The 15266-nt window shown below is 47.6% G+C and overlaps 1 protein-coding gene across 2 annotated transcripts; it reads left to right on the forward strand.

Moving 5' to 3' along the window:
- Positions 1–8739: 8739 nt before the first annotated feature.
- Positions 8740–15143, forward strand: LRRC23 (leucine rich repeat containing 23). 2 transcript variants are annotated; one of them, XM_036457967.2, is made up of 8 exons: positions 8740–8996; positions 9474–9647; positions 9732–9841; positions 10317–10570; positions 11369–11499; positions 12142–12278; positions 13995–14284; positions 14878–15143. In XM_036457967.2, the coding sequence occupies exons 2-7, from the start codon at positions 9522–9524 to the stop codon at positions 14254–14256; spliced, it is 1020 nt and encodes a 339-aa protein (XP_036313860.1). In that variant the 5' UTR covers positions 8740–8996; positions 9474–9521; the 3' UTR covers positions 14257–14284; positions 14878–15143. The 2 variants fall into 2 exon arrangements, with proteins under 2 accessions (XP_036313860.1, XP_045443661.1); XM_045587705.1 differs by having other exon boundaries at positions 8740–8947.
- Positions 15144–15266: the final 123 nt, after the last annotated feature.

Below are 15266 nucleotides of genomic sequence, written 5' to 3' on the forward strand. Positions count from 1 at the left end.
AACATTGTGTCTTCTTTTACGGTACGGGGGACTGTATCCCTGCAGAACATAGTGCGCTTTAGTAAATACAGAGCTACACTGCCACCATGAGAGATGGAGGGGGGCGGTCACAAGGGCATTAGCTACCTTCAGACTAGGACCCTGTATATCTAGTTTGGACACAAAAGCAGCTGGGCATTTTCCTTCTAGAAGATACCAGGTTCATTATATTCTGGAAGACAGCCCTTTGGCCAGTACTTCTTTTTAATAGCTCTGAGTGGATTTTGCTGCCTGTTCCTCCACAGATACAGCCTCACCAACAGTTTGCACGTTTTTGAGGTTAAAGTGGTTTCTAAAACTCTTACGCCATCTGCAGCTGGTTGGGAAATCCTCCCATCCAAAGGCTGTCTCCTCTGGCAGGAGGTTTGAACTGTGACCTGAGACCAAGAGCTTTCTTCCTCCTCTCCACGCCCCCCCCCCTTTTTTTCTTGCCACATACTGCCATTGTTAGTAATGGATTTCTGGTTCATTTTATCCAGGCATAAATTTAGTGGTCTTTCAGTCTTCATTAAAGAAGTTATCAGGGGACCCTATCCCCCTGCCCACATGGGAGTCTGTGCTGTGAGATTCTTTCCCCTTCTCCACCTAGGAGTCGGTACATGTTCTTCAATAAATTTCCATCTTTGCTATACAAAAAAATAAAAAGAGTCATCGGGAGAGATCAACCATATGCATGCAAATAAGCCTAACCAGTGGTCACGGACAACAGGGGGGTGGGGGCAAACGTGGGGAGGGGTTTGGGGTGTGAATGGGAGGATGAGGACAATTATGTGATGCCATAATCAATTAAAAAATAGACTCATCACATGAACTTTGCTGTCACTGGAGTAGTTATAGAATTTGATGACCTGGTTTCACAAATTTGTTGAATTTTGATTGCATGTGTGGATTTTTTAAAAATATATTTTATTGATTTTAACAAAGAAGAAAGAGAGCTAGAAACATCGACCAGCTGCCTCTTGCACACCCCCTACCAGGGATGTGCCCACAACCAAGGTACATGCCCTTGACCGAGATCGAACCTGGGCCTTTTCAGTCCGCAGACCAACGCTCTACTACTGAGCCAAACCGGCTTCGGCTATGTGTGGATTTCTTGAGGTCGTATTTATGTGCCACATGGAGATGGGCACCGCCCCCCCCCCGCCCCCTTTGGGTAAGTAAGCTGTTTTTTCCAGCATGGAAAGGGATTGCTGTAAATGTGGTTGGAATGCCTTCAGATGGTACTGTTATAGGAGAAATGGCGTCTTAAAACACTAGAATCTTGTTTTTAAAACAAAACACCAGAATCACAGTCAGCTTCACAAGATACACACACTGAGAGGCCCAGAACTGGTGCCAGGAGAACACAGTCTAGCCCACCATCTCACCCTCCCGAGGAAGGGCGGCGGGCGGCCTCCTGCCCTATTTAATGGGTACTGCAGAGCTCACATTAAATGTCTCTGATGAAACACGCACATCTCATCTAAACCTCACAACAAAGATATCCCAATTTTTACAGATTCGTCAACCGAGACTTGAAAAGGTTAAACGGCAAGCTATTCTGCAAAACGCAAGGGCGGTAACTAGCTGGCGACTCCAGAGAATGTCAGCCGCGCCCGGAGCTGCGCAAGCCCTTGGGTAACCGCGCGGGCGGGGCGCCGACTCCGGAGGGGCGGGCGGTCACGTGGGCGGGAGGGCGGTCACGTGGGCGGCGGGCTGCTGCCCGATAGGCTCGTGCGCCCTCTAGCGGCGGCGGCCGGTGCTCGGGCGGCCTCTCAACCCGCTTCTCTCTCCCGCCGCGAAAGAGCCGGGAGTCCCTACCTTAGGGCCCTGCCCTGGACCGCCGCTTCCGCCCAGCCAACCTCCTTCCGGTGCCGGCGTCGGCGTCTGGAAGGTTCTGTCCCGGAACAAAGGCCCTGGGGCGGAAGCGGGGCCTCGGAGCTGCCTCTGTAGCCCCGGCTGCGGAGAGGAGTGGAAGGGACGAGCGCTTCCTTACACTTAAAGGGCTCCTTCCCTCCATCCTTTTTCTTCCCCTCTCCCTCTGCTTTCAGCTCAGCCTAGGGACCCTCCATGGGAGAGGATCTTTTCACCCTGCAGGAGGGAGGCTGCAAGTAGGGACCCAGGTTAGGTTAGAAACTGCATACAAAGAGCACACTCACTGCAAACAACCAATGCCTCTGCCACGCCTAGCTAAGTCAGCCAGTCATCGAAAGTCTTACTTGCCAAATAATATCCTTTTGTTTCTCCTTGCTAATTTTTATTTATTTTTATTTTTTTTCGAGTACTCCACCTTGCTAATTTTTAAATAAATAAATATATAAATATATATGTATGTATGTATAAACTGATTTCAGAGGGAAAGGGAGAGAGATATAGAAACATCAATAATGAGAGAGAATCATTGACCAGCTGCCTCTTGCACACCCCCACATTGGGGATTGAGCCTGCAACCACTTGAGCCCTGATTGGGAATTTAACCCTGACTTCCTGGTGACATTCAACCACTGAGCCAGCCAGCTGGGCTGTCCTTGCTAATTTTTAAAATACTGCTTCAACTTTTTTTCCGGCGTATAAGACGACCCCCTAATTTTACAGTTAAAACATAGGTTTAGGCCTATATTCGCTGTATAAGACTACCCCCCACTTCAAAGAAAAGACTTACTTTGCCGTCAAGATCTGCAGGTAATTTTTGTGCAATTTTGGTCTTTTGCCTCCGATTTTCAGTTGACTTTTTTTCGTTTCAAAAGTTGTCTTATACGCCGGAAAATACGGTAAATTTTTTTTTTTTCCACCTAAAGGAAACATTCCTTTAAGACATCTACTTCTTTCTAGTGAATCCTAACTGGGGATGGCCAACCGCCCATGTCCCCTCCCCTTGGCCAGGCTGGCTAGACCCCACAATGCACGATTTCATGCACCAGGCCTCTAATATATATATACATATATATTCACACTGAGTGGCCAGATTATTATGCATTCAGAGGTCATAATAACCTGGCCACTCAGTGTATATAGACTAGAGGCCTGGTGCACACAGTGCATGCATGGGTAGGGTCCCTAGGCTGGCTGGCGATCAGGGAGGATCAGGGCCTCCTGCTGCAGGCTGGGGCCCTCCTTCGTTACATACTGACCCTGGGTAGTCAGTGCACTTCATAGCAAGTGATCAAACTCCCAGTCTCCCAGTTGAACTCCCTAGGGGACACATTGCATATTAGCCTTTTATATAGAGAGAGATATACAGAAAAAATCAATAGCTAAAAGAGTGTGGTACTAAAGCAGAAATAGCCAGACATATATAGATCAATGGAAAATAATAGTTCAGAAATTGTATATATAATGATAGATAATGATAAAGATGGCATTTCAAATCAATAGGGAAGGATGGGATTGATCAATGAATGGTGTTGGGAAAACTGACTTCCTTTTTGGGAAAATGTTAGATCCCTACCTCACACTATGCACAAAAATTATTTCAGATAAATTTAAAACTAAAAACCATACAATGAAATATTGTTCAACAATTAAAAGAGATGAAATACTGATATGGACTACAACCTGGATGAACCTTGAAAACATACCAAGTGAAAGAAGCCAGTCATAAAGAACCATGTGTTGTATGAGTTCATTTACATAAAGTGTAAAAAATAGTCAAATCTATAGAGACAGAAGGGGATTAGTGGTTGCCAGGAGTAGGAGTGGAAGGGAGGATTGGAACATGATGGCTAAGGCGTAGAGGGCTTCTTTTTGGGGTAATGAAAATGTTCTAAATTTAATTGTGGTGATGGTTGCACAACACTGAACATATTAAAAGCCATTGACTTGTACATTTTAAATGAGTGGATTTTATGGTATGTTAGTTATATATTAATGAACAATTCTGAGAGGGAGAAAAAAGGGAAGAATGAATATCACATAGGCAAGAGGCAGTTTCTGCCACAGTTAATATCAAAATCAAAAAGAGTAACAAATTGACTTAAAACATTAATGACATACCAGGAACATGAAAAAGGATATGAAAAGGCAATTTGTAAAATAAATATAAACAAATACATGTACATTTAAAAAAGAAACAACCTCAGCAATAATAAAAAATGTAAACTTGCCCTAGACAGTTTGGTTCAGTGGATAGAATATGGGCCTGCAGACTGAAGGGTCCCAGGTTCCATTCTGGTCAAGGGCACGTGGTCAGTTTGTGAGCTCAATCCCCAGTAGGGGACATGCAGGAGGCAGCCAATCAGTAATTCTCTCTCATCATTGATGTTTCAATCTCCCTCTACCTCTACTGCCTGGCTGATATATCTAAGTGGCCTTCAAACTGAAGGGTGGCAGGTTCAATTCTGGTCAAGGGCATGTACTTCGGTTTCAGGCTCAATCCCCAGTGGGGTTGTGCAGGAGGCAGCTGATCACTGATTCTTTCTCATCATTGATGTTTCTATCTCTCTTTCCCTCTCCTTCTCTGAAATCAATAAAAATATACATTAAAAATAAATAAAATAGTGACATATCTATTTTTCAACCTATTATGATTGGCAAAGTTAAGTACATACCCTCTGACCCAGAAGTTGTACCCTCTAAGACTGTATCCCACAGAGCCATGTTACTCAGTGTGTGTTCTGTGGACAAGCAGCACTGGCATCACTTGCAGGGTCAGAAGCCACATTTTAATCTGATACTCAGGCAATTCCAATGCACATTACAATTTAAAAAGTACTGTTACAGAGTACTTATGCAGAAGAGTAAGGATATATCTATGAGGATTTTTTATTACAGCATTGTTTATAATTTAGATAATTTTTTGAGTTAATATCCATATAGGGAATAATATAATAATTACTGTATATCCATAGAATGGAAGACTAGGCACTATAAAAAAGAAAGAGGTTGCCCTGGCCAGTTTGGCTCAGTGGATAGAGTGTCATCCGGCAGACCGAAGGCTCCCAGGTTCGATTCCAGTCAAGAGCACATGTCTAGCTTGTAGGCTCAATCTCCAGTGAAATGGGGGTGCAAAAGGCAGCCAATCAATGATTCTTTCTTATCATTGATGTTTCTATCTCTCTCTCCCTCTTCCTTCCTCTCTGAAATATATATATATATATATATATATATATATATATATATATATATGCCTAAATGACTGTTCGACCATTTGACCAGTAGTTATGTCACACATTGACCACCAGGGGGCAGACACTCAATGCATAAGCATGGAAACATGGAACAGACTGATGAATCTCAGAGGAAAGGGGGAAGGGAGGAGGATGTGAGGAAATTAACCAAAGAACTTATATGCATACTGGAGGCCTGGTGCACTGATGGGGTCCCTTAGGCTTGCCTGAAACCAGCCAGGTGCACGGATTCATGGACCAGTGGGGTCCCTCGGCCTGGCCTGTGGGGATCAGGCAGAAACCCGCAGGCCAACATCCCCCAAGGGGTCCCGGATCGAAAGAGGGTGCAGGTCAGGCCAGTGGACCCTACCAGTGCACAAATCAGTGCACCAGACCTCTAGTATATCTATATAAAGATAGAGGTAGATATACACTGAGTGGCCAGATTATTATTATCTTTGAATGCATAATAAATAATAATCTGGCCACTCAGTGTGTGTGTGTAAATATATACATATACATATATATATATATATGTGTGTGTGTGTGTGTGTGTGTGTGTGTGTGTAAAGCCCGGTGCATGAATTCGTGCATAGGTGAGGTCTGGGCAGCCTGGCGGGGGGAGGGGGGTGGTGAGGACATGGGCAAGTTGGCCGGTCTGCTTGCTGGTCGAACTCCTGGTCAAGGGGACAATTTGCATATTAGCTTTTTATTATATAGGTTATACACTGAGTGGCCAGATTATTATGCGTCCAGAGATCATAATAATCTGGTCACTCAGTGTATGTTTAGTGACATGAAAGATGTCCAACACATTTTATTAAATGTCAATAACCCAGTTGATGAATGGTATGTATGATTGATACAACTTTTGTTCTTAAAATATATTTTTAAAAAAATGTATTTTATTAATTTCTTTACAGAGAGGAAAGGAAAGGAGAGAGATAGAGAGCTAGAAACATCGATGAGAGAGAGACACTGACCAGCTGCCTCCTGCACACCCCCCACAAGGGATATGCCCACAACCAAAGTACATGCCCCTGACCGGAATCAAACCTGGAACCCCTCAGTCCACAGAGCAACTGCTCTATCCACTGAGCCAAACTGGTTTTGGCCTTAAAATATGTTTATTAATACATTAACTTTATTTAAAAATGAGAGTGGTGCTGAGAGAGACCATGGACTTTCTTTTTTTAAAAAAAATATGCTTTATTGAATTTTTTTAGAGAGGAAGGGAGAGGGATAGAGAGCTAGAAACATCAATCAGACGCCTTTTGCACACCCCCCACAAGGGATGTGCCTGCAATCAAGGTACATGCCCTTGACCGGAATCGAAACTGGGACCCTTCAGTCCGCAGGCGGTCGCTCTATCCACTGAGCGAAGCCGGTTTCGGCGAGATCATGGACTTTCATATTCCGCTTATGCACTTCTCTATTTTTATTTTAATTAAATTAGTACTTTTATAGTCCAATGAAATTCTATTTAAACCAGCTACTGGGAAAGTGTCTCATCAAGAAGGATGGCGTGTCTAGCTCTCATTGCACAGTGCAGATTCAGTCTTTGCCAATGAAACACAAAACCACACCCCAATGGTTCCTCACAGCTTTCAGGATAAAGTCTTCATTCCTTAGCGTGCTTGCTGTTTGCTGTTCCTACCTCACCCCTTACGTGCACCTACCGTTCCAGCCAGCAGAGCTACCTGCTCTCCTTGCCTAGCCTCTGAGCTCTTTCTGTTCCAGGCCTTCCCAAAGGTGCTTCCTCTGTCTGGACTCTGCACTGGGTATTATGAAAACACATGTACTATAAAATGACCCCTGGCACTTCGTAAAAGCTCTGTATGTGAAGGGTATCATTAGTGTGACATCTGTTTCATTGTACTGAATTAATACTTGTTTACTTAACCTTGTCACTGGACTGGAAGGCCCTTGAAGACAGGGACACTATTTTACTGTTGTTACCTCCCCAGTAGGCACATCCTGGTGCAGAATGCTTAACAAACCTATGTTAAAACAGATTTGTCTGTCAACAATATTACCCAGCTGGTCAGGGCAGGAGGTAATATTTTCCGATTTCCAGCCCACCACATTTTCCATCAGATTACTATCTGTAATGAATGATTTCACAATTAATCACATAATAGCTTACTTTGTTTTATTTAAATTAAACTAATAGCGGAAACCGGTTTGGCTCAGTAGATAGAGCATCGGCCTGTGGACTGAAGGGTCCCGGGTTCAATTCCGGTCGAGGGCATGTACCTTGTTTGCAGGCACATCCCCGGTGGGAGATGTGCAGGAGGAAGCTGGTCGATGTTTCTCTCTCATCGATGTTTCTAGCTCTCTATCCCTCTCCCTTCCTCTCTGAAAAAAATCAATAAAATATATATTTAAAAATAAATAAATTAGACTGATAGCTCTGCACAGGAATCCGTGTACCAGTAGGTCGCTGCCACCCTCCTGTAGCTCCCCCCTGCCCCTCCCCTCATAGCTTGCTGCCCGCCCCCTCCTGTAGCTCCCCCCTGCCCCTCCCCTCATAGCTTGCTGCCCGCCCCCTCCTGTAGCTCCCCCCTGCCCCTCCCCTCATAGCTTGCTGCCTGCCCCCTCCTGTAGCTCCCCCCTGCCCCTCCCCTCATAGCTTGCTGCCCGCCCCCTCCTGTAGCTCTCCGCTGCCCGCTTGTAGTTCACTGCCCCAGCCTCCTGCAGATCCGTTATCCAGTCATTACACATTCGGTTGTTACGCCTCATGGCGTAATGAATAATTAGTATATTCCTCTCTTATTATACAGAATTCCACAAGATTGGTACCCGCCCTTCTTTCCCCAGGCAGGAATTGTCTCATAAATATTAACCTCCCTGGGTCTTCTTTCAAATATCTCTGTCACAGGACTGGTGTGGAGATTAAATATCACTTGTAAAGGCACCTCACACAATGTCTGGCGCCAAATATTTGTTGCAACTCAGCCTCTCTCTTTTCATCTCCTTCAACAAGTCACACAGGCCTGAATGCCTGGGTTTGGCTTTATCAGTTCCCATTGATTATTTAATATAACAACGTTGTGTGAGTGTTTTAGTGGGCACATGTTGGATTTTCTCCCCAAAAGGTTTGCGCCAAACTATTGTAGTTCAGGATATGAGTATGTTCCCAAACTGGGGTTAGCAATCTGTACAGCACTTTAGGGTAGATTAGACTCATACTTAGTCCCCGACAGTTGGTATAGTTAAGCCGATTTTACAGAGAAAGTGGAGTCTTAGGTAAGTTGCTAGTAAACTGCAGATCTGTCAAGACTCCAACTCAGGTCTCTAGGATACTTTGGGCCTGGGCTTCCAATCCGAAGTCGGCCTGAAAGTAACAATGGACGGGACCTATGGGGGCGGGGTTAGGTGGGGATGGGGAACGAGACCACTTACCTTGGTATTTTTGTCCCTCTTTACCCGCCTTTTGTGTTTCTTTTGAATTCACAATACTTTGCATTGCGGATGTCCTGTCCCTTTAAGGTCTCAGGTGATGTAATGGACAGCCCCGCCCCTCCCCGTACCTCTGCACAGTTCTAAGCCCCGCCCACTGCTCCCTCCCTCCTCCCCCTCTGCCCCCCCCCCCCCCAATTAACGGCCCTCATCCGGGTACCTGGGTTGGAGAAAGTGGGTTTGTAACTTACCAACTGACCCAGTTCAGTTAGTGGCGGATCCTCTCTCAACGGTTGTCAACTGCGGAAGTCCAGTGCCCCGCCCCCCCCGTTGTCATAACAACAATACACAACGCCTCCGTCCCCTTTTCCCATCTTCCAAAACAATCTTTCACTGGGGCCAAGGCCTCTCCAGCATTGCTTGTAATTGAGCGGAGCCAGAGTCCGCTCCCTTTCTGTGAAGGAGGATTGGGTGGGAGGATTGGAGACTGTCAGGCTGGTGTCCCCAAGGGACAGGGAAGGGGGCTAAGCAGGTGGAAGAGTTAGAAGACAGGAGTGGAGCAGGGCTTAGGGCTGAAAGGGAAAGGGACAGTCTGTAAGGAAGAGTGGAGGAGGACGCGGCTTAATTTAAAATGGAGATGAGAAGAATTGCAGGGGGGGGGGGAGAAGAGGAGGGGAGTCCAGGAAGCAGGGAGACAGCTGCTGGAGGAGAGTTGGAGCCACTGGGAAAGGCAGAAAGGTCTCAGGGTTCTGGAAAGGCATCCTGGAAAGAGAGGGGGTCGTTGATGGGAAATGTGGAGTGGAGGTTGGGAGTCAAAATGAGATGCTCATAGGGATGAGGAAAGAAGCATACTTGGGAAGAGATCAAAGGTGATGGGAGGGGCAATACCCCATCGTGGAGGTGAGAGAGCTGAGGGTTTGCAGGGGCTGAGGAAACTTTCTTTCTCAGGTCGAGGACCCAGCTTGATCGGACGCCAGCCTTCAGCAGGGAAGAAAGATGTCAGATGAAGAAGATCTGGAAGATTTTGAGCCAGACCAGGATGATCTGGACAGGGAGGACGAAGATAAGGAGACAGAAGAATGGGATGAAGACAGGAAAGAGGAGGAAGACTTATCAGAGGAAGTGAGAGCATGGAAATGGAGTGGTCCTAGGGCTAAAGAGAGGGTTGGGCTGGAAAGGGATGCCTGACTGCACTTCCTCCTGCAGTGGATGCCGACCCCCCTCACTGAGGACATGATGAAGGAAGGGCTTTCTTTGCTCTGTAAGACCGGCAATGGATTGGCCCATGCTTATGTCAAGCTGGAGGTTAAAGAAAGGTGCATTGTGGGGTAGGGAGCTGGGGGATGGGGGGAAGATGAGAAATGAGGTTGTAGGGTCCAGTCTCCTTTCTCACCCTCATTCCTGGGAGTTTCAGCTGAGAGTCTGGATCTCTCTAAGAGTCTGGATCTCTTGCATCCCGGACCAATGGGAGGGAAGGGTCAACTTTACTTTGCAGGAGCCCAGGACTCCCTGCCTCAGGGCTGGCCTGAGGATTGGAGGCTGTGAGAGGGAATGTGGGATTCCTGCTAGACTTCCTCACTTGTCCTTCTGAGTGTAAGGTCTCAGCTCTTCAAAGACACAGGTCCTTGGCCACTATTAAGGATCCATCTACCTTCTCATCTCCTCCTCACTCCTATCTGTCACCCATTCTTCTCCCCCTCATAAGCCATCCCCATATTGCCTTCTGCTTCAGCATCTCTGCCAGTCCCTGCTAGATTCTCACCCTTAGCCATGGCCTCTTCCATCCCCTAGAGAACTGACAGACATCCACTTGCTGCGAAACTACATCCATCTGCGTTATGTGGATATTTCTGAGAACCATCTGACAGACGTGTCCGCACTCAATCACCTTACCCACTTGCTCTGGCTCAAGGCTGACGGCAACCGGCTGCGGAGCGCCCAGCTGAATGAACTGCCTTACCTGCAGATTGCCAGCTTTGCCTATAACCAGATCACTGACACGGAGGGCATCACTCATCCTCGTCTGAGCATCCTGAATCTCAAAGGTGGGTCCGAGGAATGGGCTACACAGATTCCTTCCTTCCTAGCCTGCGGCCAACAGCAGTGAGTAGTGTGGTCCTTGGCTGTGCCACCCAGCAATTTGTACTCATTCATTCAGGCACATTCTGACTCATTATGGCAGTTCCATGTAGTGGAGGCAATCTCAGGCAGCTTACAATCTAGATGGGGGAGACAGACAGTAAACACAAACACAATAAGTAAATTCATTCAGCAAGTTAAAGGAGATATGGGCTATGGGAAAAATAGATTAGGGTAAAAGGAATGGAGGCACAAGTGGCAATTTCTAACAGATTGGTTAGGACCATGGTTGGCAATCTACGGCTCGTGAGCCACATGCGGCTCTTTGGCCCCCTGTGTGTGGCTCTTCCACAAAAATACCATGGCCTGGGCGAGTCTATTTTGAAGAAGTGGCGGCATTAGAAGAAGTTTAAGTTTAAAAAATTTGGCTCCAAAAGAAATTTCAATCGTATTGTTGATATTTGGCTCTGTTGATGAATGAGTTTGCCGACCACTGGGTTAGGACAAGCATCATTGAAAAGCTAACATTTGAGCAGAATTGGGGAAGGAGAGAGAGTTAGTCAGTCATTGCTGGGTGGACAAGTCCTTCAGGCCCTGGACCACCAGACACTGGCCCAGGGCCCCTGAGGTGTTAAGTGTGGACTTGTCTCTCCTCATATCCAACTGGCATTGGAGAGAAAGATGCAGAGGCTCCCGACACTCAGGCTCTGCTTTGAACATTTCAGAGTGGCACTTTGCACTCTTGACACCCTCCTGCTCCTCAGGGAACCACATCCGCTCGGTGACAGGTCTGGACCCCGAAAAGCTGATCAGCCTGCACACACTGGAGCTTCGAGGGAACCAACTGGAAACCACAATAGGAATCAATCTTCCTATGCTGAAGAACCTCTTCCTGGTAGCTCCCTGGGTCAGAGGGTGGGTGGTGCAGGGAAGACGGCACTGTGCTGGGGGCCAGGATTGCCTGGCTTCTAGGCTCAGCTACTAACTTTGTCATCATGATGATAATTGGCATCATTTACTGAGATGCCAGATGCTGGGGCAAAGCAAAGTTAAAACAAACAAGGGCCTAACCACTTGGCATTGCCGGTAACACACCATGTGTGGGTAATACAGAAACAGTTTGCTTTGACAGAGGTAGCAGCATAATGTGCCCATAACTGAGGATAAGACATTTAGGCCATCTAAATGTCTAGCCATTTAGACTCTTGAGCTTCCTCATTGCAGGGTGGGGCTGAAGTAATTTCTCCTCAGAAGAGCAGTGGGGCTCTGAGACCCAGGGTGGGTTAAAACATTGCCTCCTTAATCAGAGGTGGCTTTGGTGGGATGAGCAGTCAGTAGGAAGTTACTACTGACCTTTCTCTGGTTGGGCAGTTTCTCCTGGATTTCTTTACTCTCATTACCCATCTCTACTCCCCTGGTGACCCCTCCCTATCTACCTCTTAGTAGATTTCCTCTTCTGCTGCATCTCTTTCTGACTTCTCTTCTTTCCCTATTCCTCTCCCCTCTCCCAATATATCTACTGTATCCTGGAATCTAGGCCCAGAATTTCTTGAAGAGGGTGGAAGGCTTGGATAACCTAAAGAACCTCACTACCTTGCATCTTAGAGACAACCATATTGACAGTCTGACTGGCTTCTCCAAGGAACTGAAAGCACTGCAGTACCTCAACCTGAGGTATGCACCCACCTCCAGGCCCCACCTTGCTCCTTCCCCTCATTAGGAGCAGCTTTTGACTGTGTTCTTCCCAGTCCCAATCCCCCAATCCTAGCCCATTCTCAGATTCTCACCTCATCCTCCATCCTGATCTTCATCCCTCCTTTCCTTACTTTTTTCTGCATTATAACAATCTTAATTATAACACTGAGATCTTTATTGCCTGAGACCCCCAAGTCCTTATGCATTCAACCCACAGTTACTGAGAACGTGCTATATGCCACCTCCTGTGTTGTGTTTCAGGAACATTTAAAGACACCAGAGATAGTCCCTCTTATCCTGAGCCCCACCTATAAGGTTCCTTTCCTTATATAAAACATAAGATGTGCTCAGATGTGAGCAGAGAATATTTGAAAGGGAATCTCTAGATAGAAAAGCACTCAGGATCAAAGATTTTCTCTCAGCAATTCTTGCCTGATGGAAGATTTTGTGTGTGTTCCCTTAAGCAAAGATGTAAGAAAACTGCCTCCTTAGTCAACAAGGCCTCTTTAGTCAATACTGGCAATGGAGCTGGGCAGCGTGGCTCAGTGGCTGAGCATCAACCTATGAACCAGGAAGTCACTGTTTGATTCTCAGGTTCCCGGTTGATCCCTGGTCAGGGCACATGCCCAGGTTGTGGGCTTGATCCCTGATCCCCAGTATGGGGCATGCAGGAGGCAGCCAATCAATGATTCTCTCTCATCATTTATGTTTCTATCTCTCCATTCCTCTCTGCAGTCAATATATAAATATATATTTTAAACAGACACGCACACAAAAGACTGGCCCTGGAAACAGAACAGAATCTTCAAGTAGGAGAGGTGGTTGCACCTTGAACCCCAACTCCAACCTTAATTTAATTCATGGAGCAATCTCTTGCTAATTAGCGCTGCCACGTTGGTCTGGAAGGTGGAGGGGCTTCTGTGTTCCTGTCAATAGCCTAGGCAGGGATGGTGGACCCTTTTCAGTGGCTGTTCACTGGGGAGTTTGGAAGTAAAAGTAGTGGAGCTGCATTGTCTCAACGACTAGGAGGTGCCTCTGGGGCCAAAGATGCTAAACCTCCTGCAATGCACAGGGCAGTCCAGCACCAAGTGCATGCAGCGCTCCCAGTGAGAAATACGGGTGAGGTTCAGCACCTCCATTGAGATAAAATGGAAACATTTAAACCTGATTTCACAAAGGCTTGAAGCAAACACATGAAAATAACTGTTCGAGGAGACATATTAGAAGATGAAGCTTGTTCTTCAGGCTGGGAGGCCCCAGCCCACCCTCACCTCTAGGTTCCTTCCAGTGGGGAGCATGACACAGCACTCATTACCTTGAGCTTCAATCCCAGTCCCTTTTCACTGTCCCAAGTCCTTCTAACCTCTGATTAGGTGTGATTGACACAGAAGTCTGTCCCTGCAAGGGAGATTCCCCTCTCCTTCCCAACTACAAGACTGGGTTGTGACCTAGCTTTGCTGCTTCAGAAGGTAAATAGGACACATTACGGAATAGAATATGGCACTTAGGGATTCCTTGAAGGACAGAAGCAGGACAGGACAGCAATTCTGCAGCAAATCTGGCAATGCTTGGCAGGTCGATCTACAGTGCTTCTAGGGAAGCTGGAGCCCATGGGAGAGTCCCCCAGAAGCTCCATTCATGGCAGCTAGCCTCCAAGATCATCATTCCATGAACCCCTCCTGACTGCACCCACAGGGGCAACATGATCTCCAACCTGCAGGAGCTCACCAAGATCCAGAACCTGCCCAAGCTTCGAGCCTTGGTGCTGCTGGACAACCCGTGTACAGATGAGACTGACTACCGCCAGGAGGCCCTGGTGCATATACCACAACTGGAACGTCTGGACAAGGAATTCTTTGAGGAGGAGGATCGGGCTGAGGCCAATGAGATTCGCCAGAGGATGAGGGAGGAGCAGGAGCAGGACGCTGAGGGTGATATGGGACCGGACCAGCCATAGTTGCAGCAGCAGTTCTCGCCATCACGGATTGTAAGGAAGCCAGCAGGGAGGCAGGAAGAGGAGGTCAGGGGCCTGGCACTTAGGGGGAGAGCGAAGCTGCTGTGGGAGGAAGTGGGTGAGGAAGGGATGAATCAAAGACAACCCTTGGAGAGATGAGAGTTAGGGGTCAGGGGGTGTCTCAGGGTGAGGAGGAAAGACCAGCGGGACTTAGGAGGAGCTGAGGAAAGGAGATACATCAGGAAGCTGGAAGAATACGTGAAAAGAATTGGGGAGGGAGGCATAGCTGTTGGTGTGAGGTGGCAGCCATAACTGAGCTAAAGAGGATCAGCTGCGAAGGCCAGGGCTGCAGCAAGGTGGTGGTGGTGGGAGGGGGAGAGGTGGTGGTGGTGTATGAGGAATGCAGCTGGGCCTAGGAGAGAAGGCAGCAGAGCAAGAGCCTGCACTAAAAATCTGAAACTAAAAATAACAGGACACGGGGTAGGGGGAGAAAGGAGGGCAGGGTGAGGCAGAGGCGCTGAGCAGATGAGCCCAGGGAAATGTAGCAGCTGGGCATAGATGGGGGCAGAGGCCGCAGTGGGAATGCAGTGGGCCCAGAGGGTTTACTTCTGTTCCTTCCTCCAGGGGATCAAAGACACCGGCCCCCAAGACCTGAGAAGCTTCCATTGGCAGGACCCACCACAGGCACGCCCTCATCCGGAGACAGCGGCTGACCTCTCAGCCCTGACCTGGGGTTCATCACAGCCTGCCCTGCCGCCCAGGCTCTGTGGGCACCTGGGCAGAGGGGTGGGTGGGCTCGAGCTCTGCCTGTAGCCTAGAAGTGGGCATCTTCAGGCAGATCCAGTTGCCTGCGGAACAGCTCAGTTTTCGAATAAAGAGATATTTTGATACTTTTGTGACTTGACCGGGTACGGGAGAGCCTATCGCGGGCTTTCCTGGCTGTGGCGGACCTCAGGAATCAGATTACTCTGCGGCTGTGCCAGTTACTTTCCAGGGGGTCGGGTCGTGGGCAG

Source organism: Pipistrellus kuhlii, unplaced genomic scaffold, assembly GCF_014108245.1.
Source record: "Pipistrellus kuhlii isolate mPipKuh1 unplaced genomic scaffold, mPipKuh1.p scaffold_m20_p_3, whole genome shotgun sequence".
Taxonomy (NCBI): Eukaryota; Metazoa; Chordata; class Mammalia; order Chiroptera; family Vespertilionidae; genus Pipistrellus; species Pipistrellus kuhlii.

Excerpts from the sequence above, each read along its gene's own strand:
- LRRC23 (XM_036457967.2), top strand. The coding sequence starts at position 9,522 with ATGTCAGATGAAGAAGATCTGGAAGATTTTGAGCCAGACCAGGATGAT. Across the intron at positions 9,842-10,316 it reads AAGCTGGAGGTTAAAGAAAG|AGAACTGACAGACATCCACT; the intron begins GTGCATTGTGGG and ends TCCATCCCCTAG. Across the intron at positions 12,279-13,994 it reads CTGCAGTACCTCAACCTGAG|GGGCAACATGATCTCCAACC; the intron begins GTATGCACCCAC and ends CTGCACCCACAG.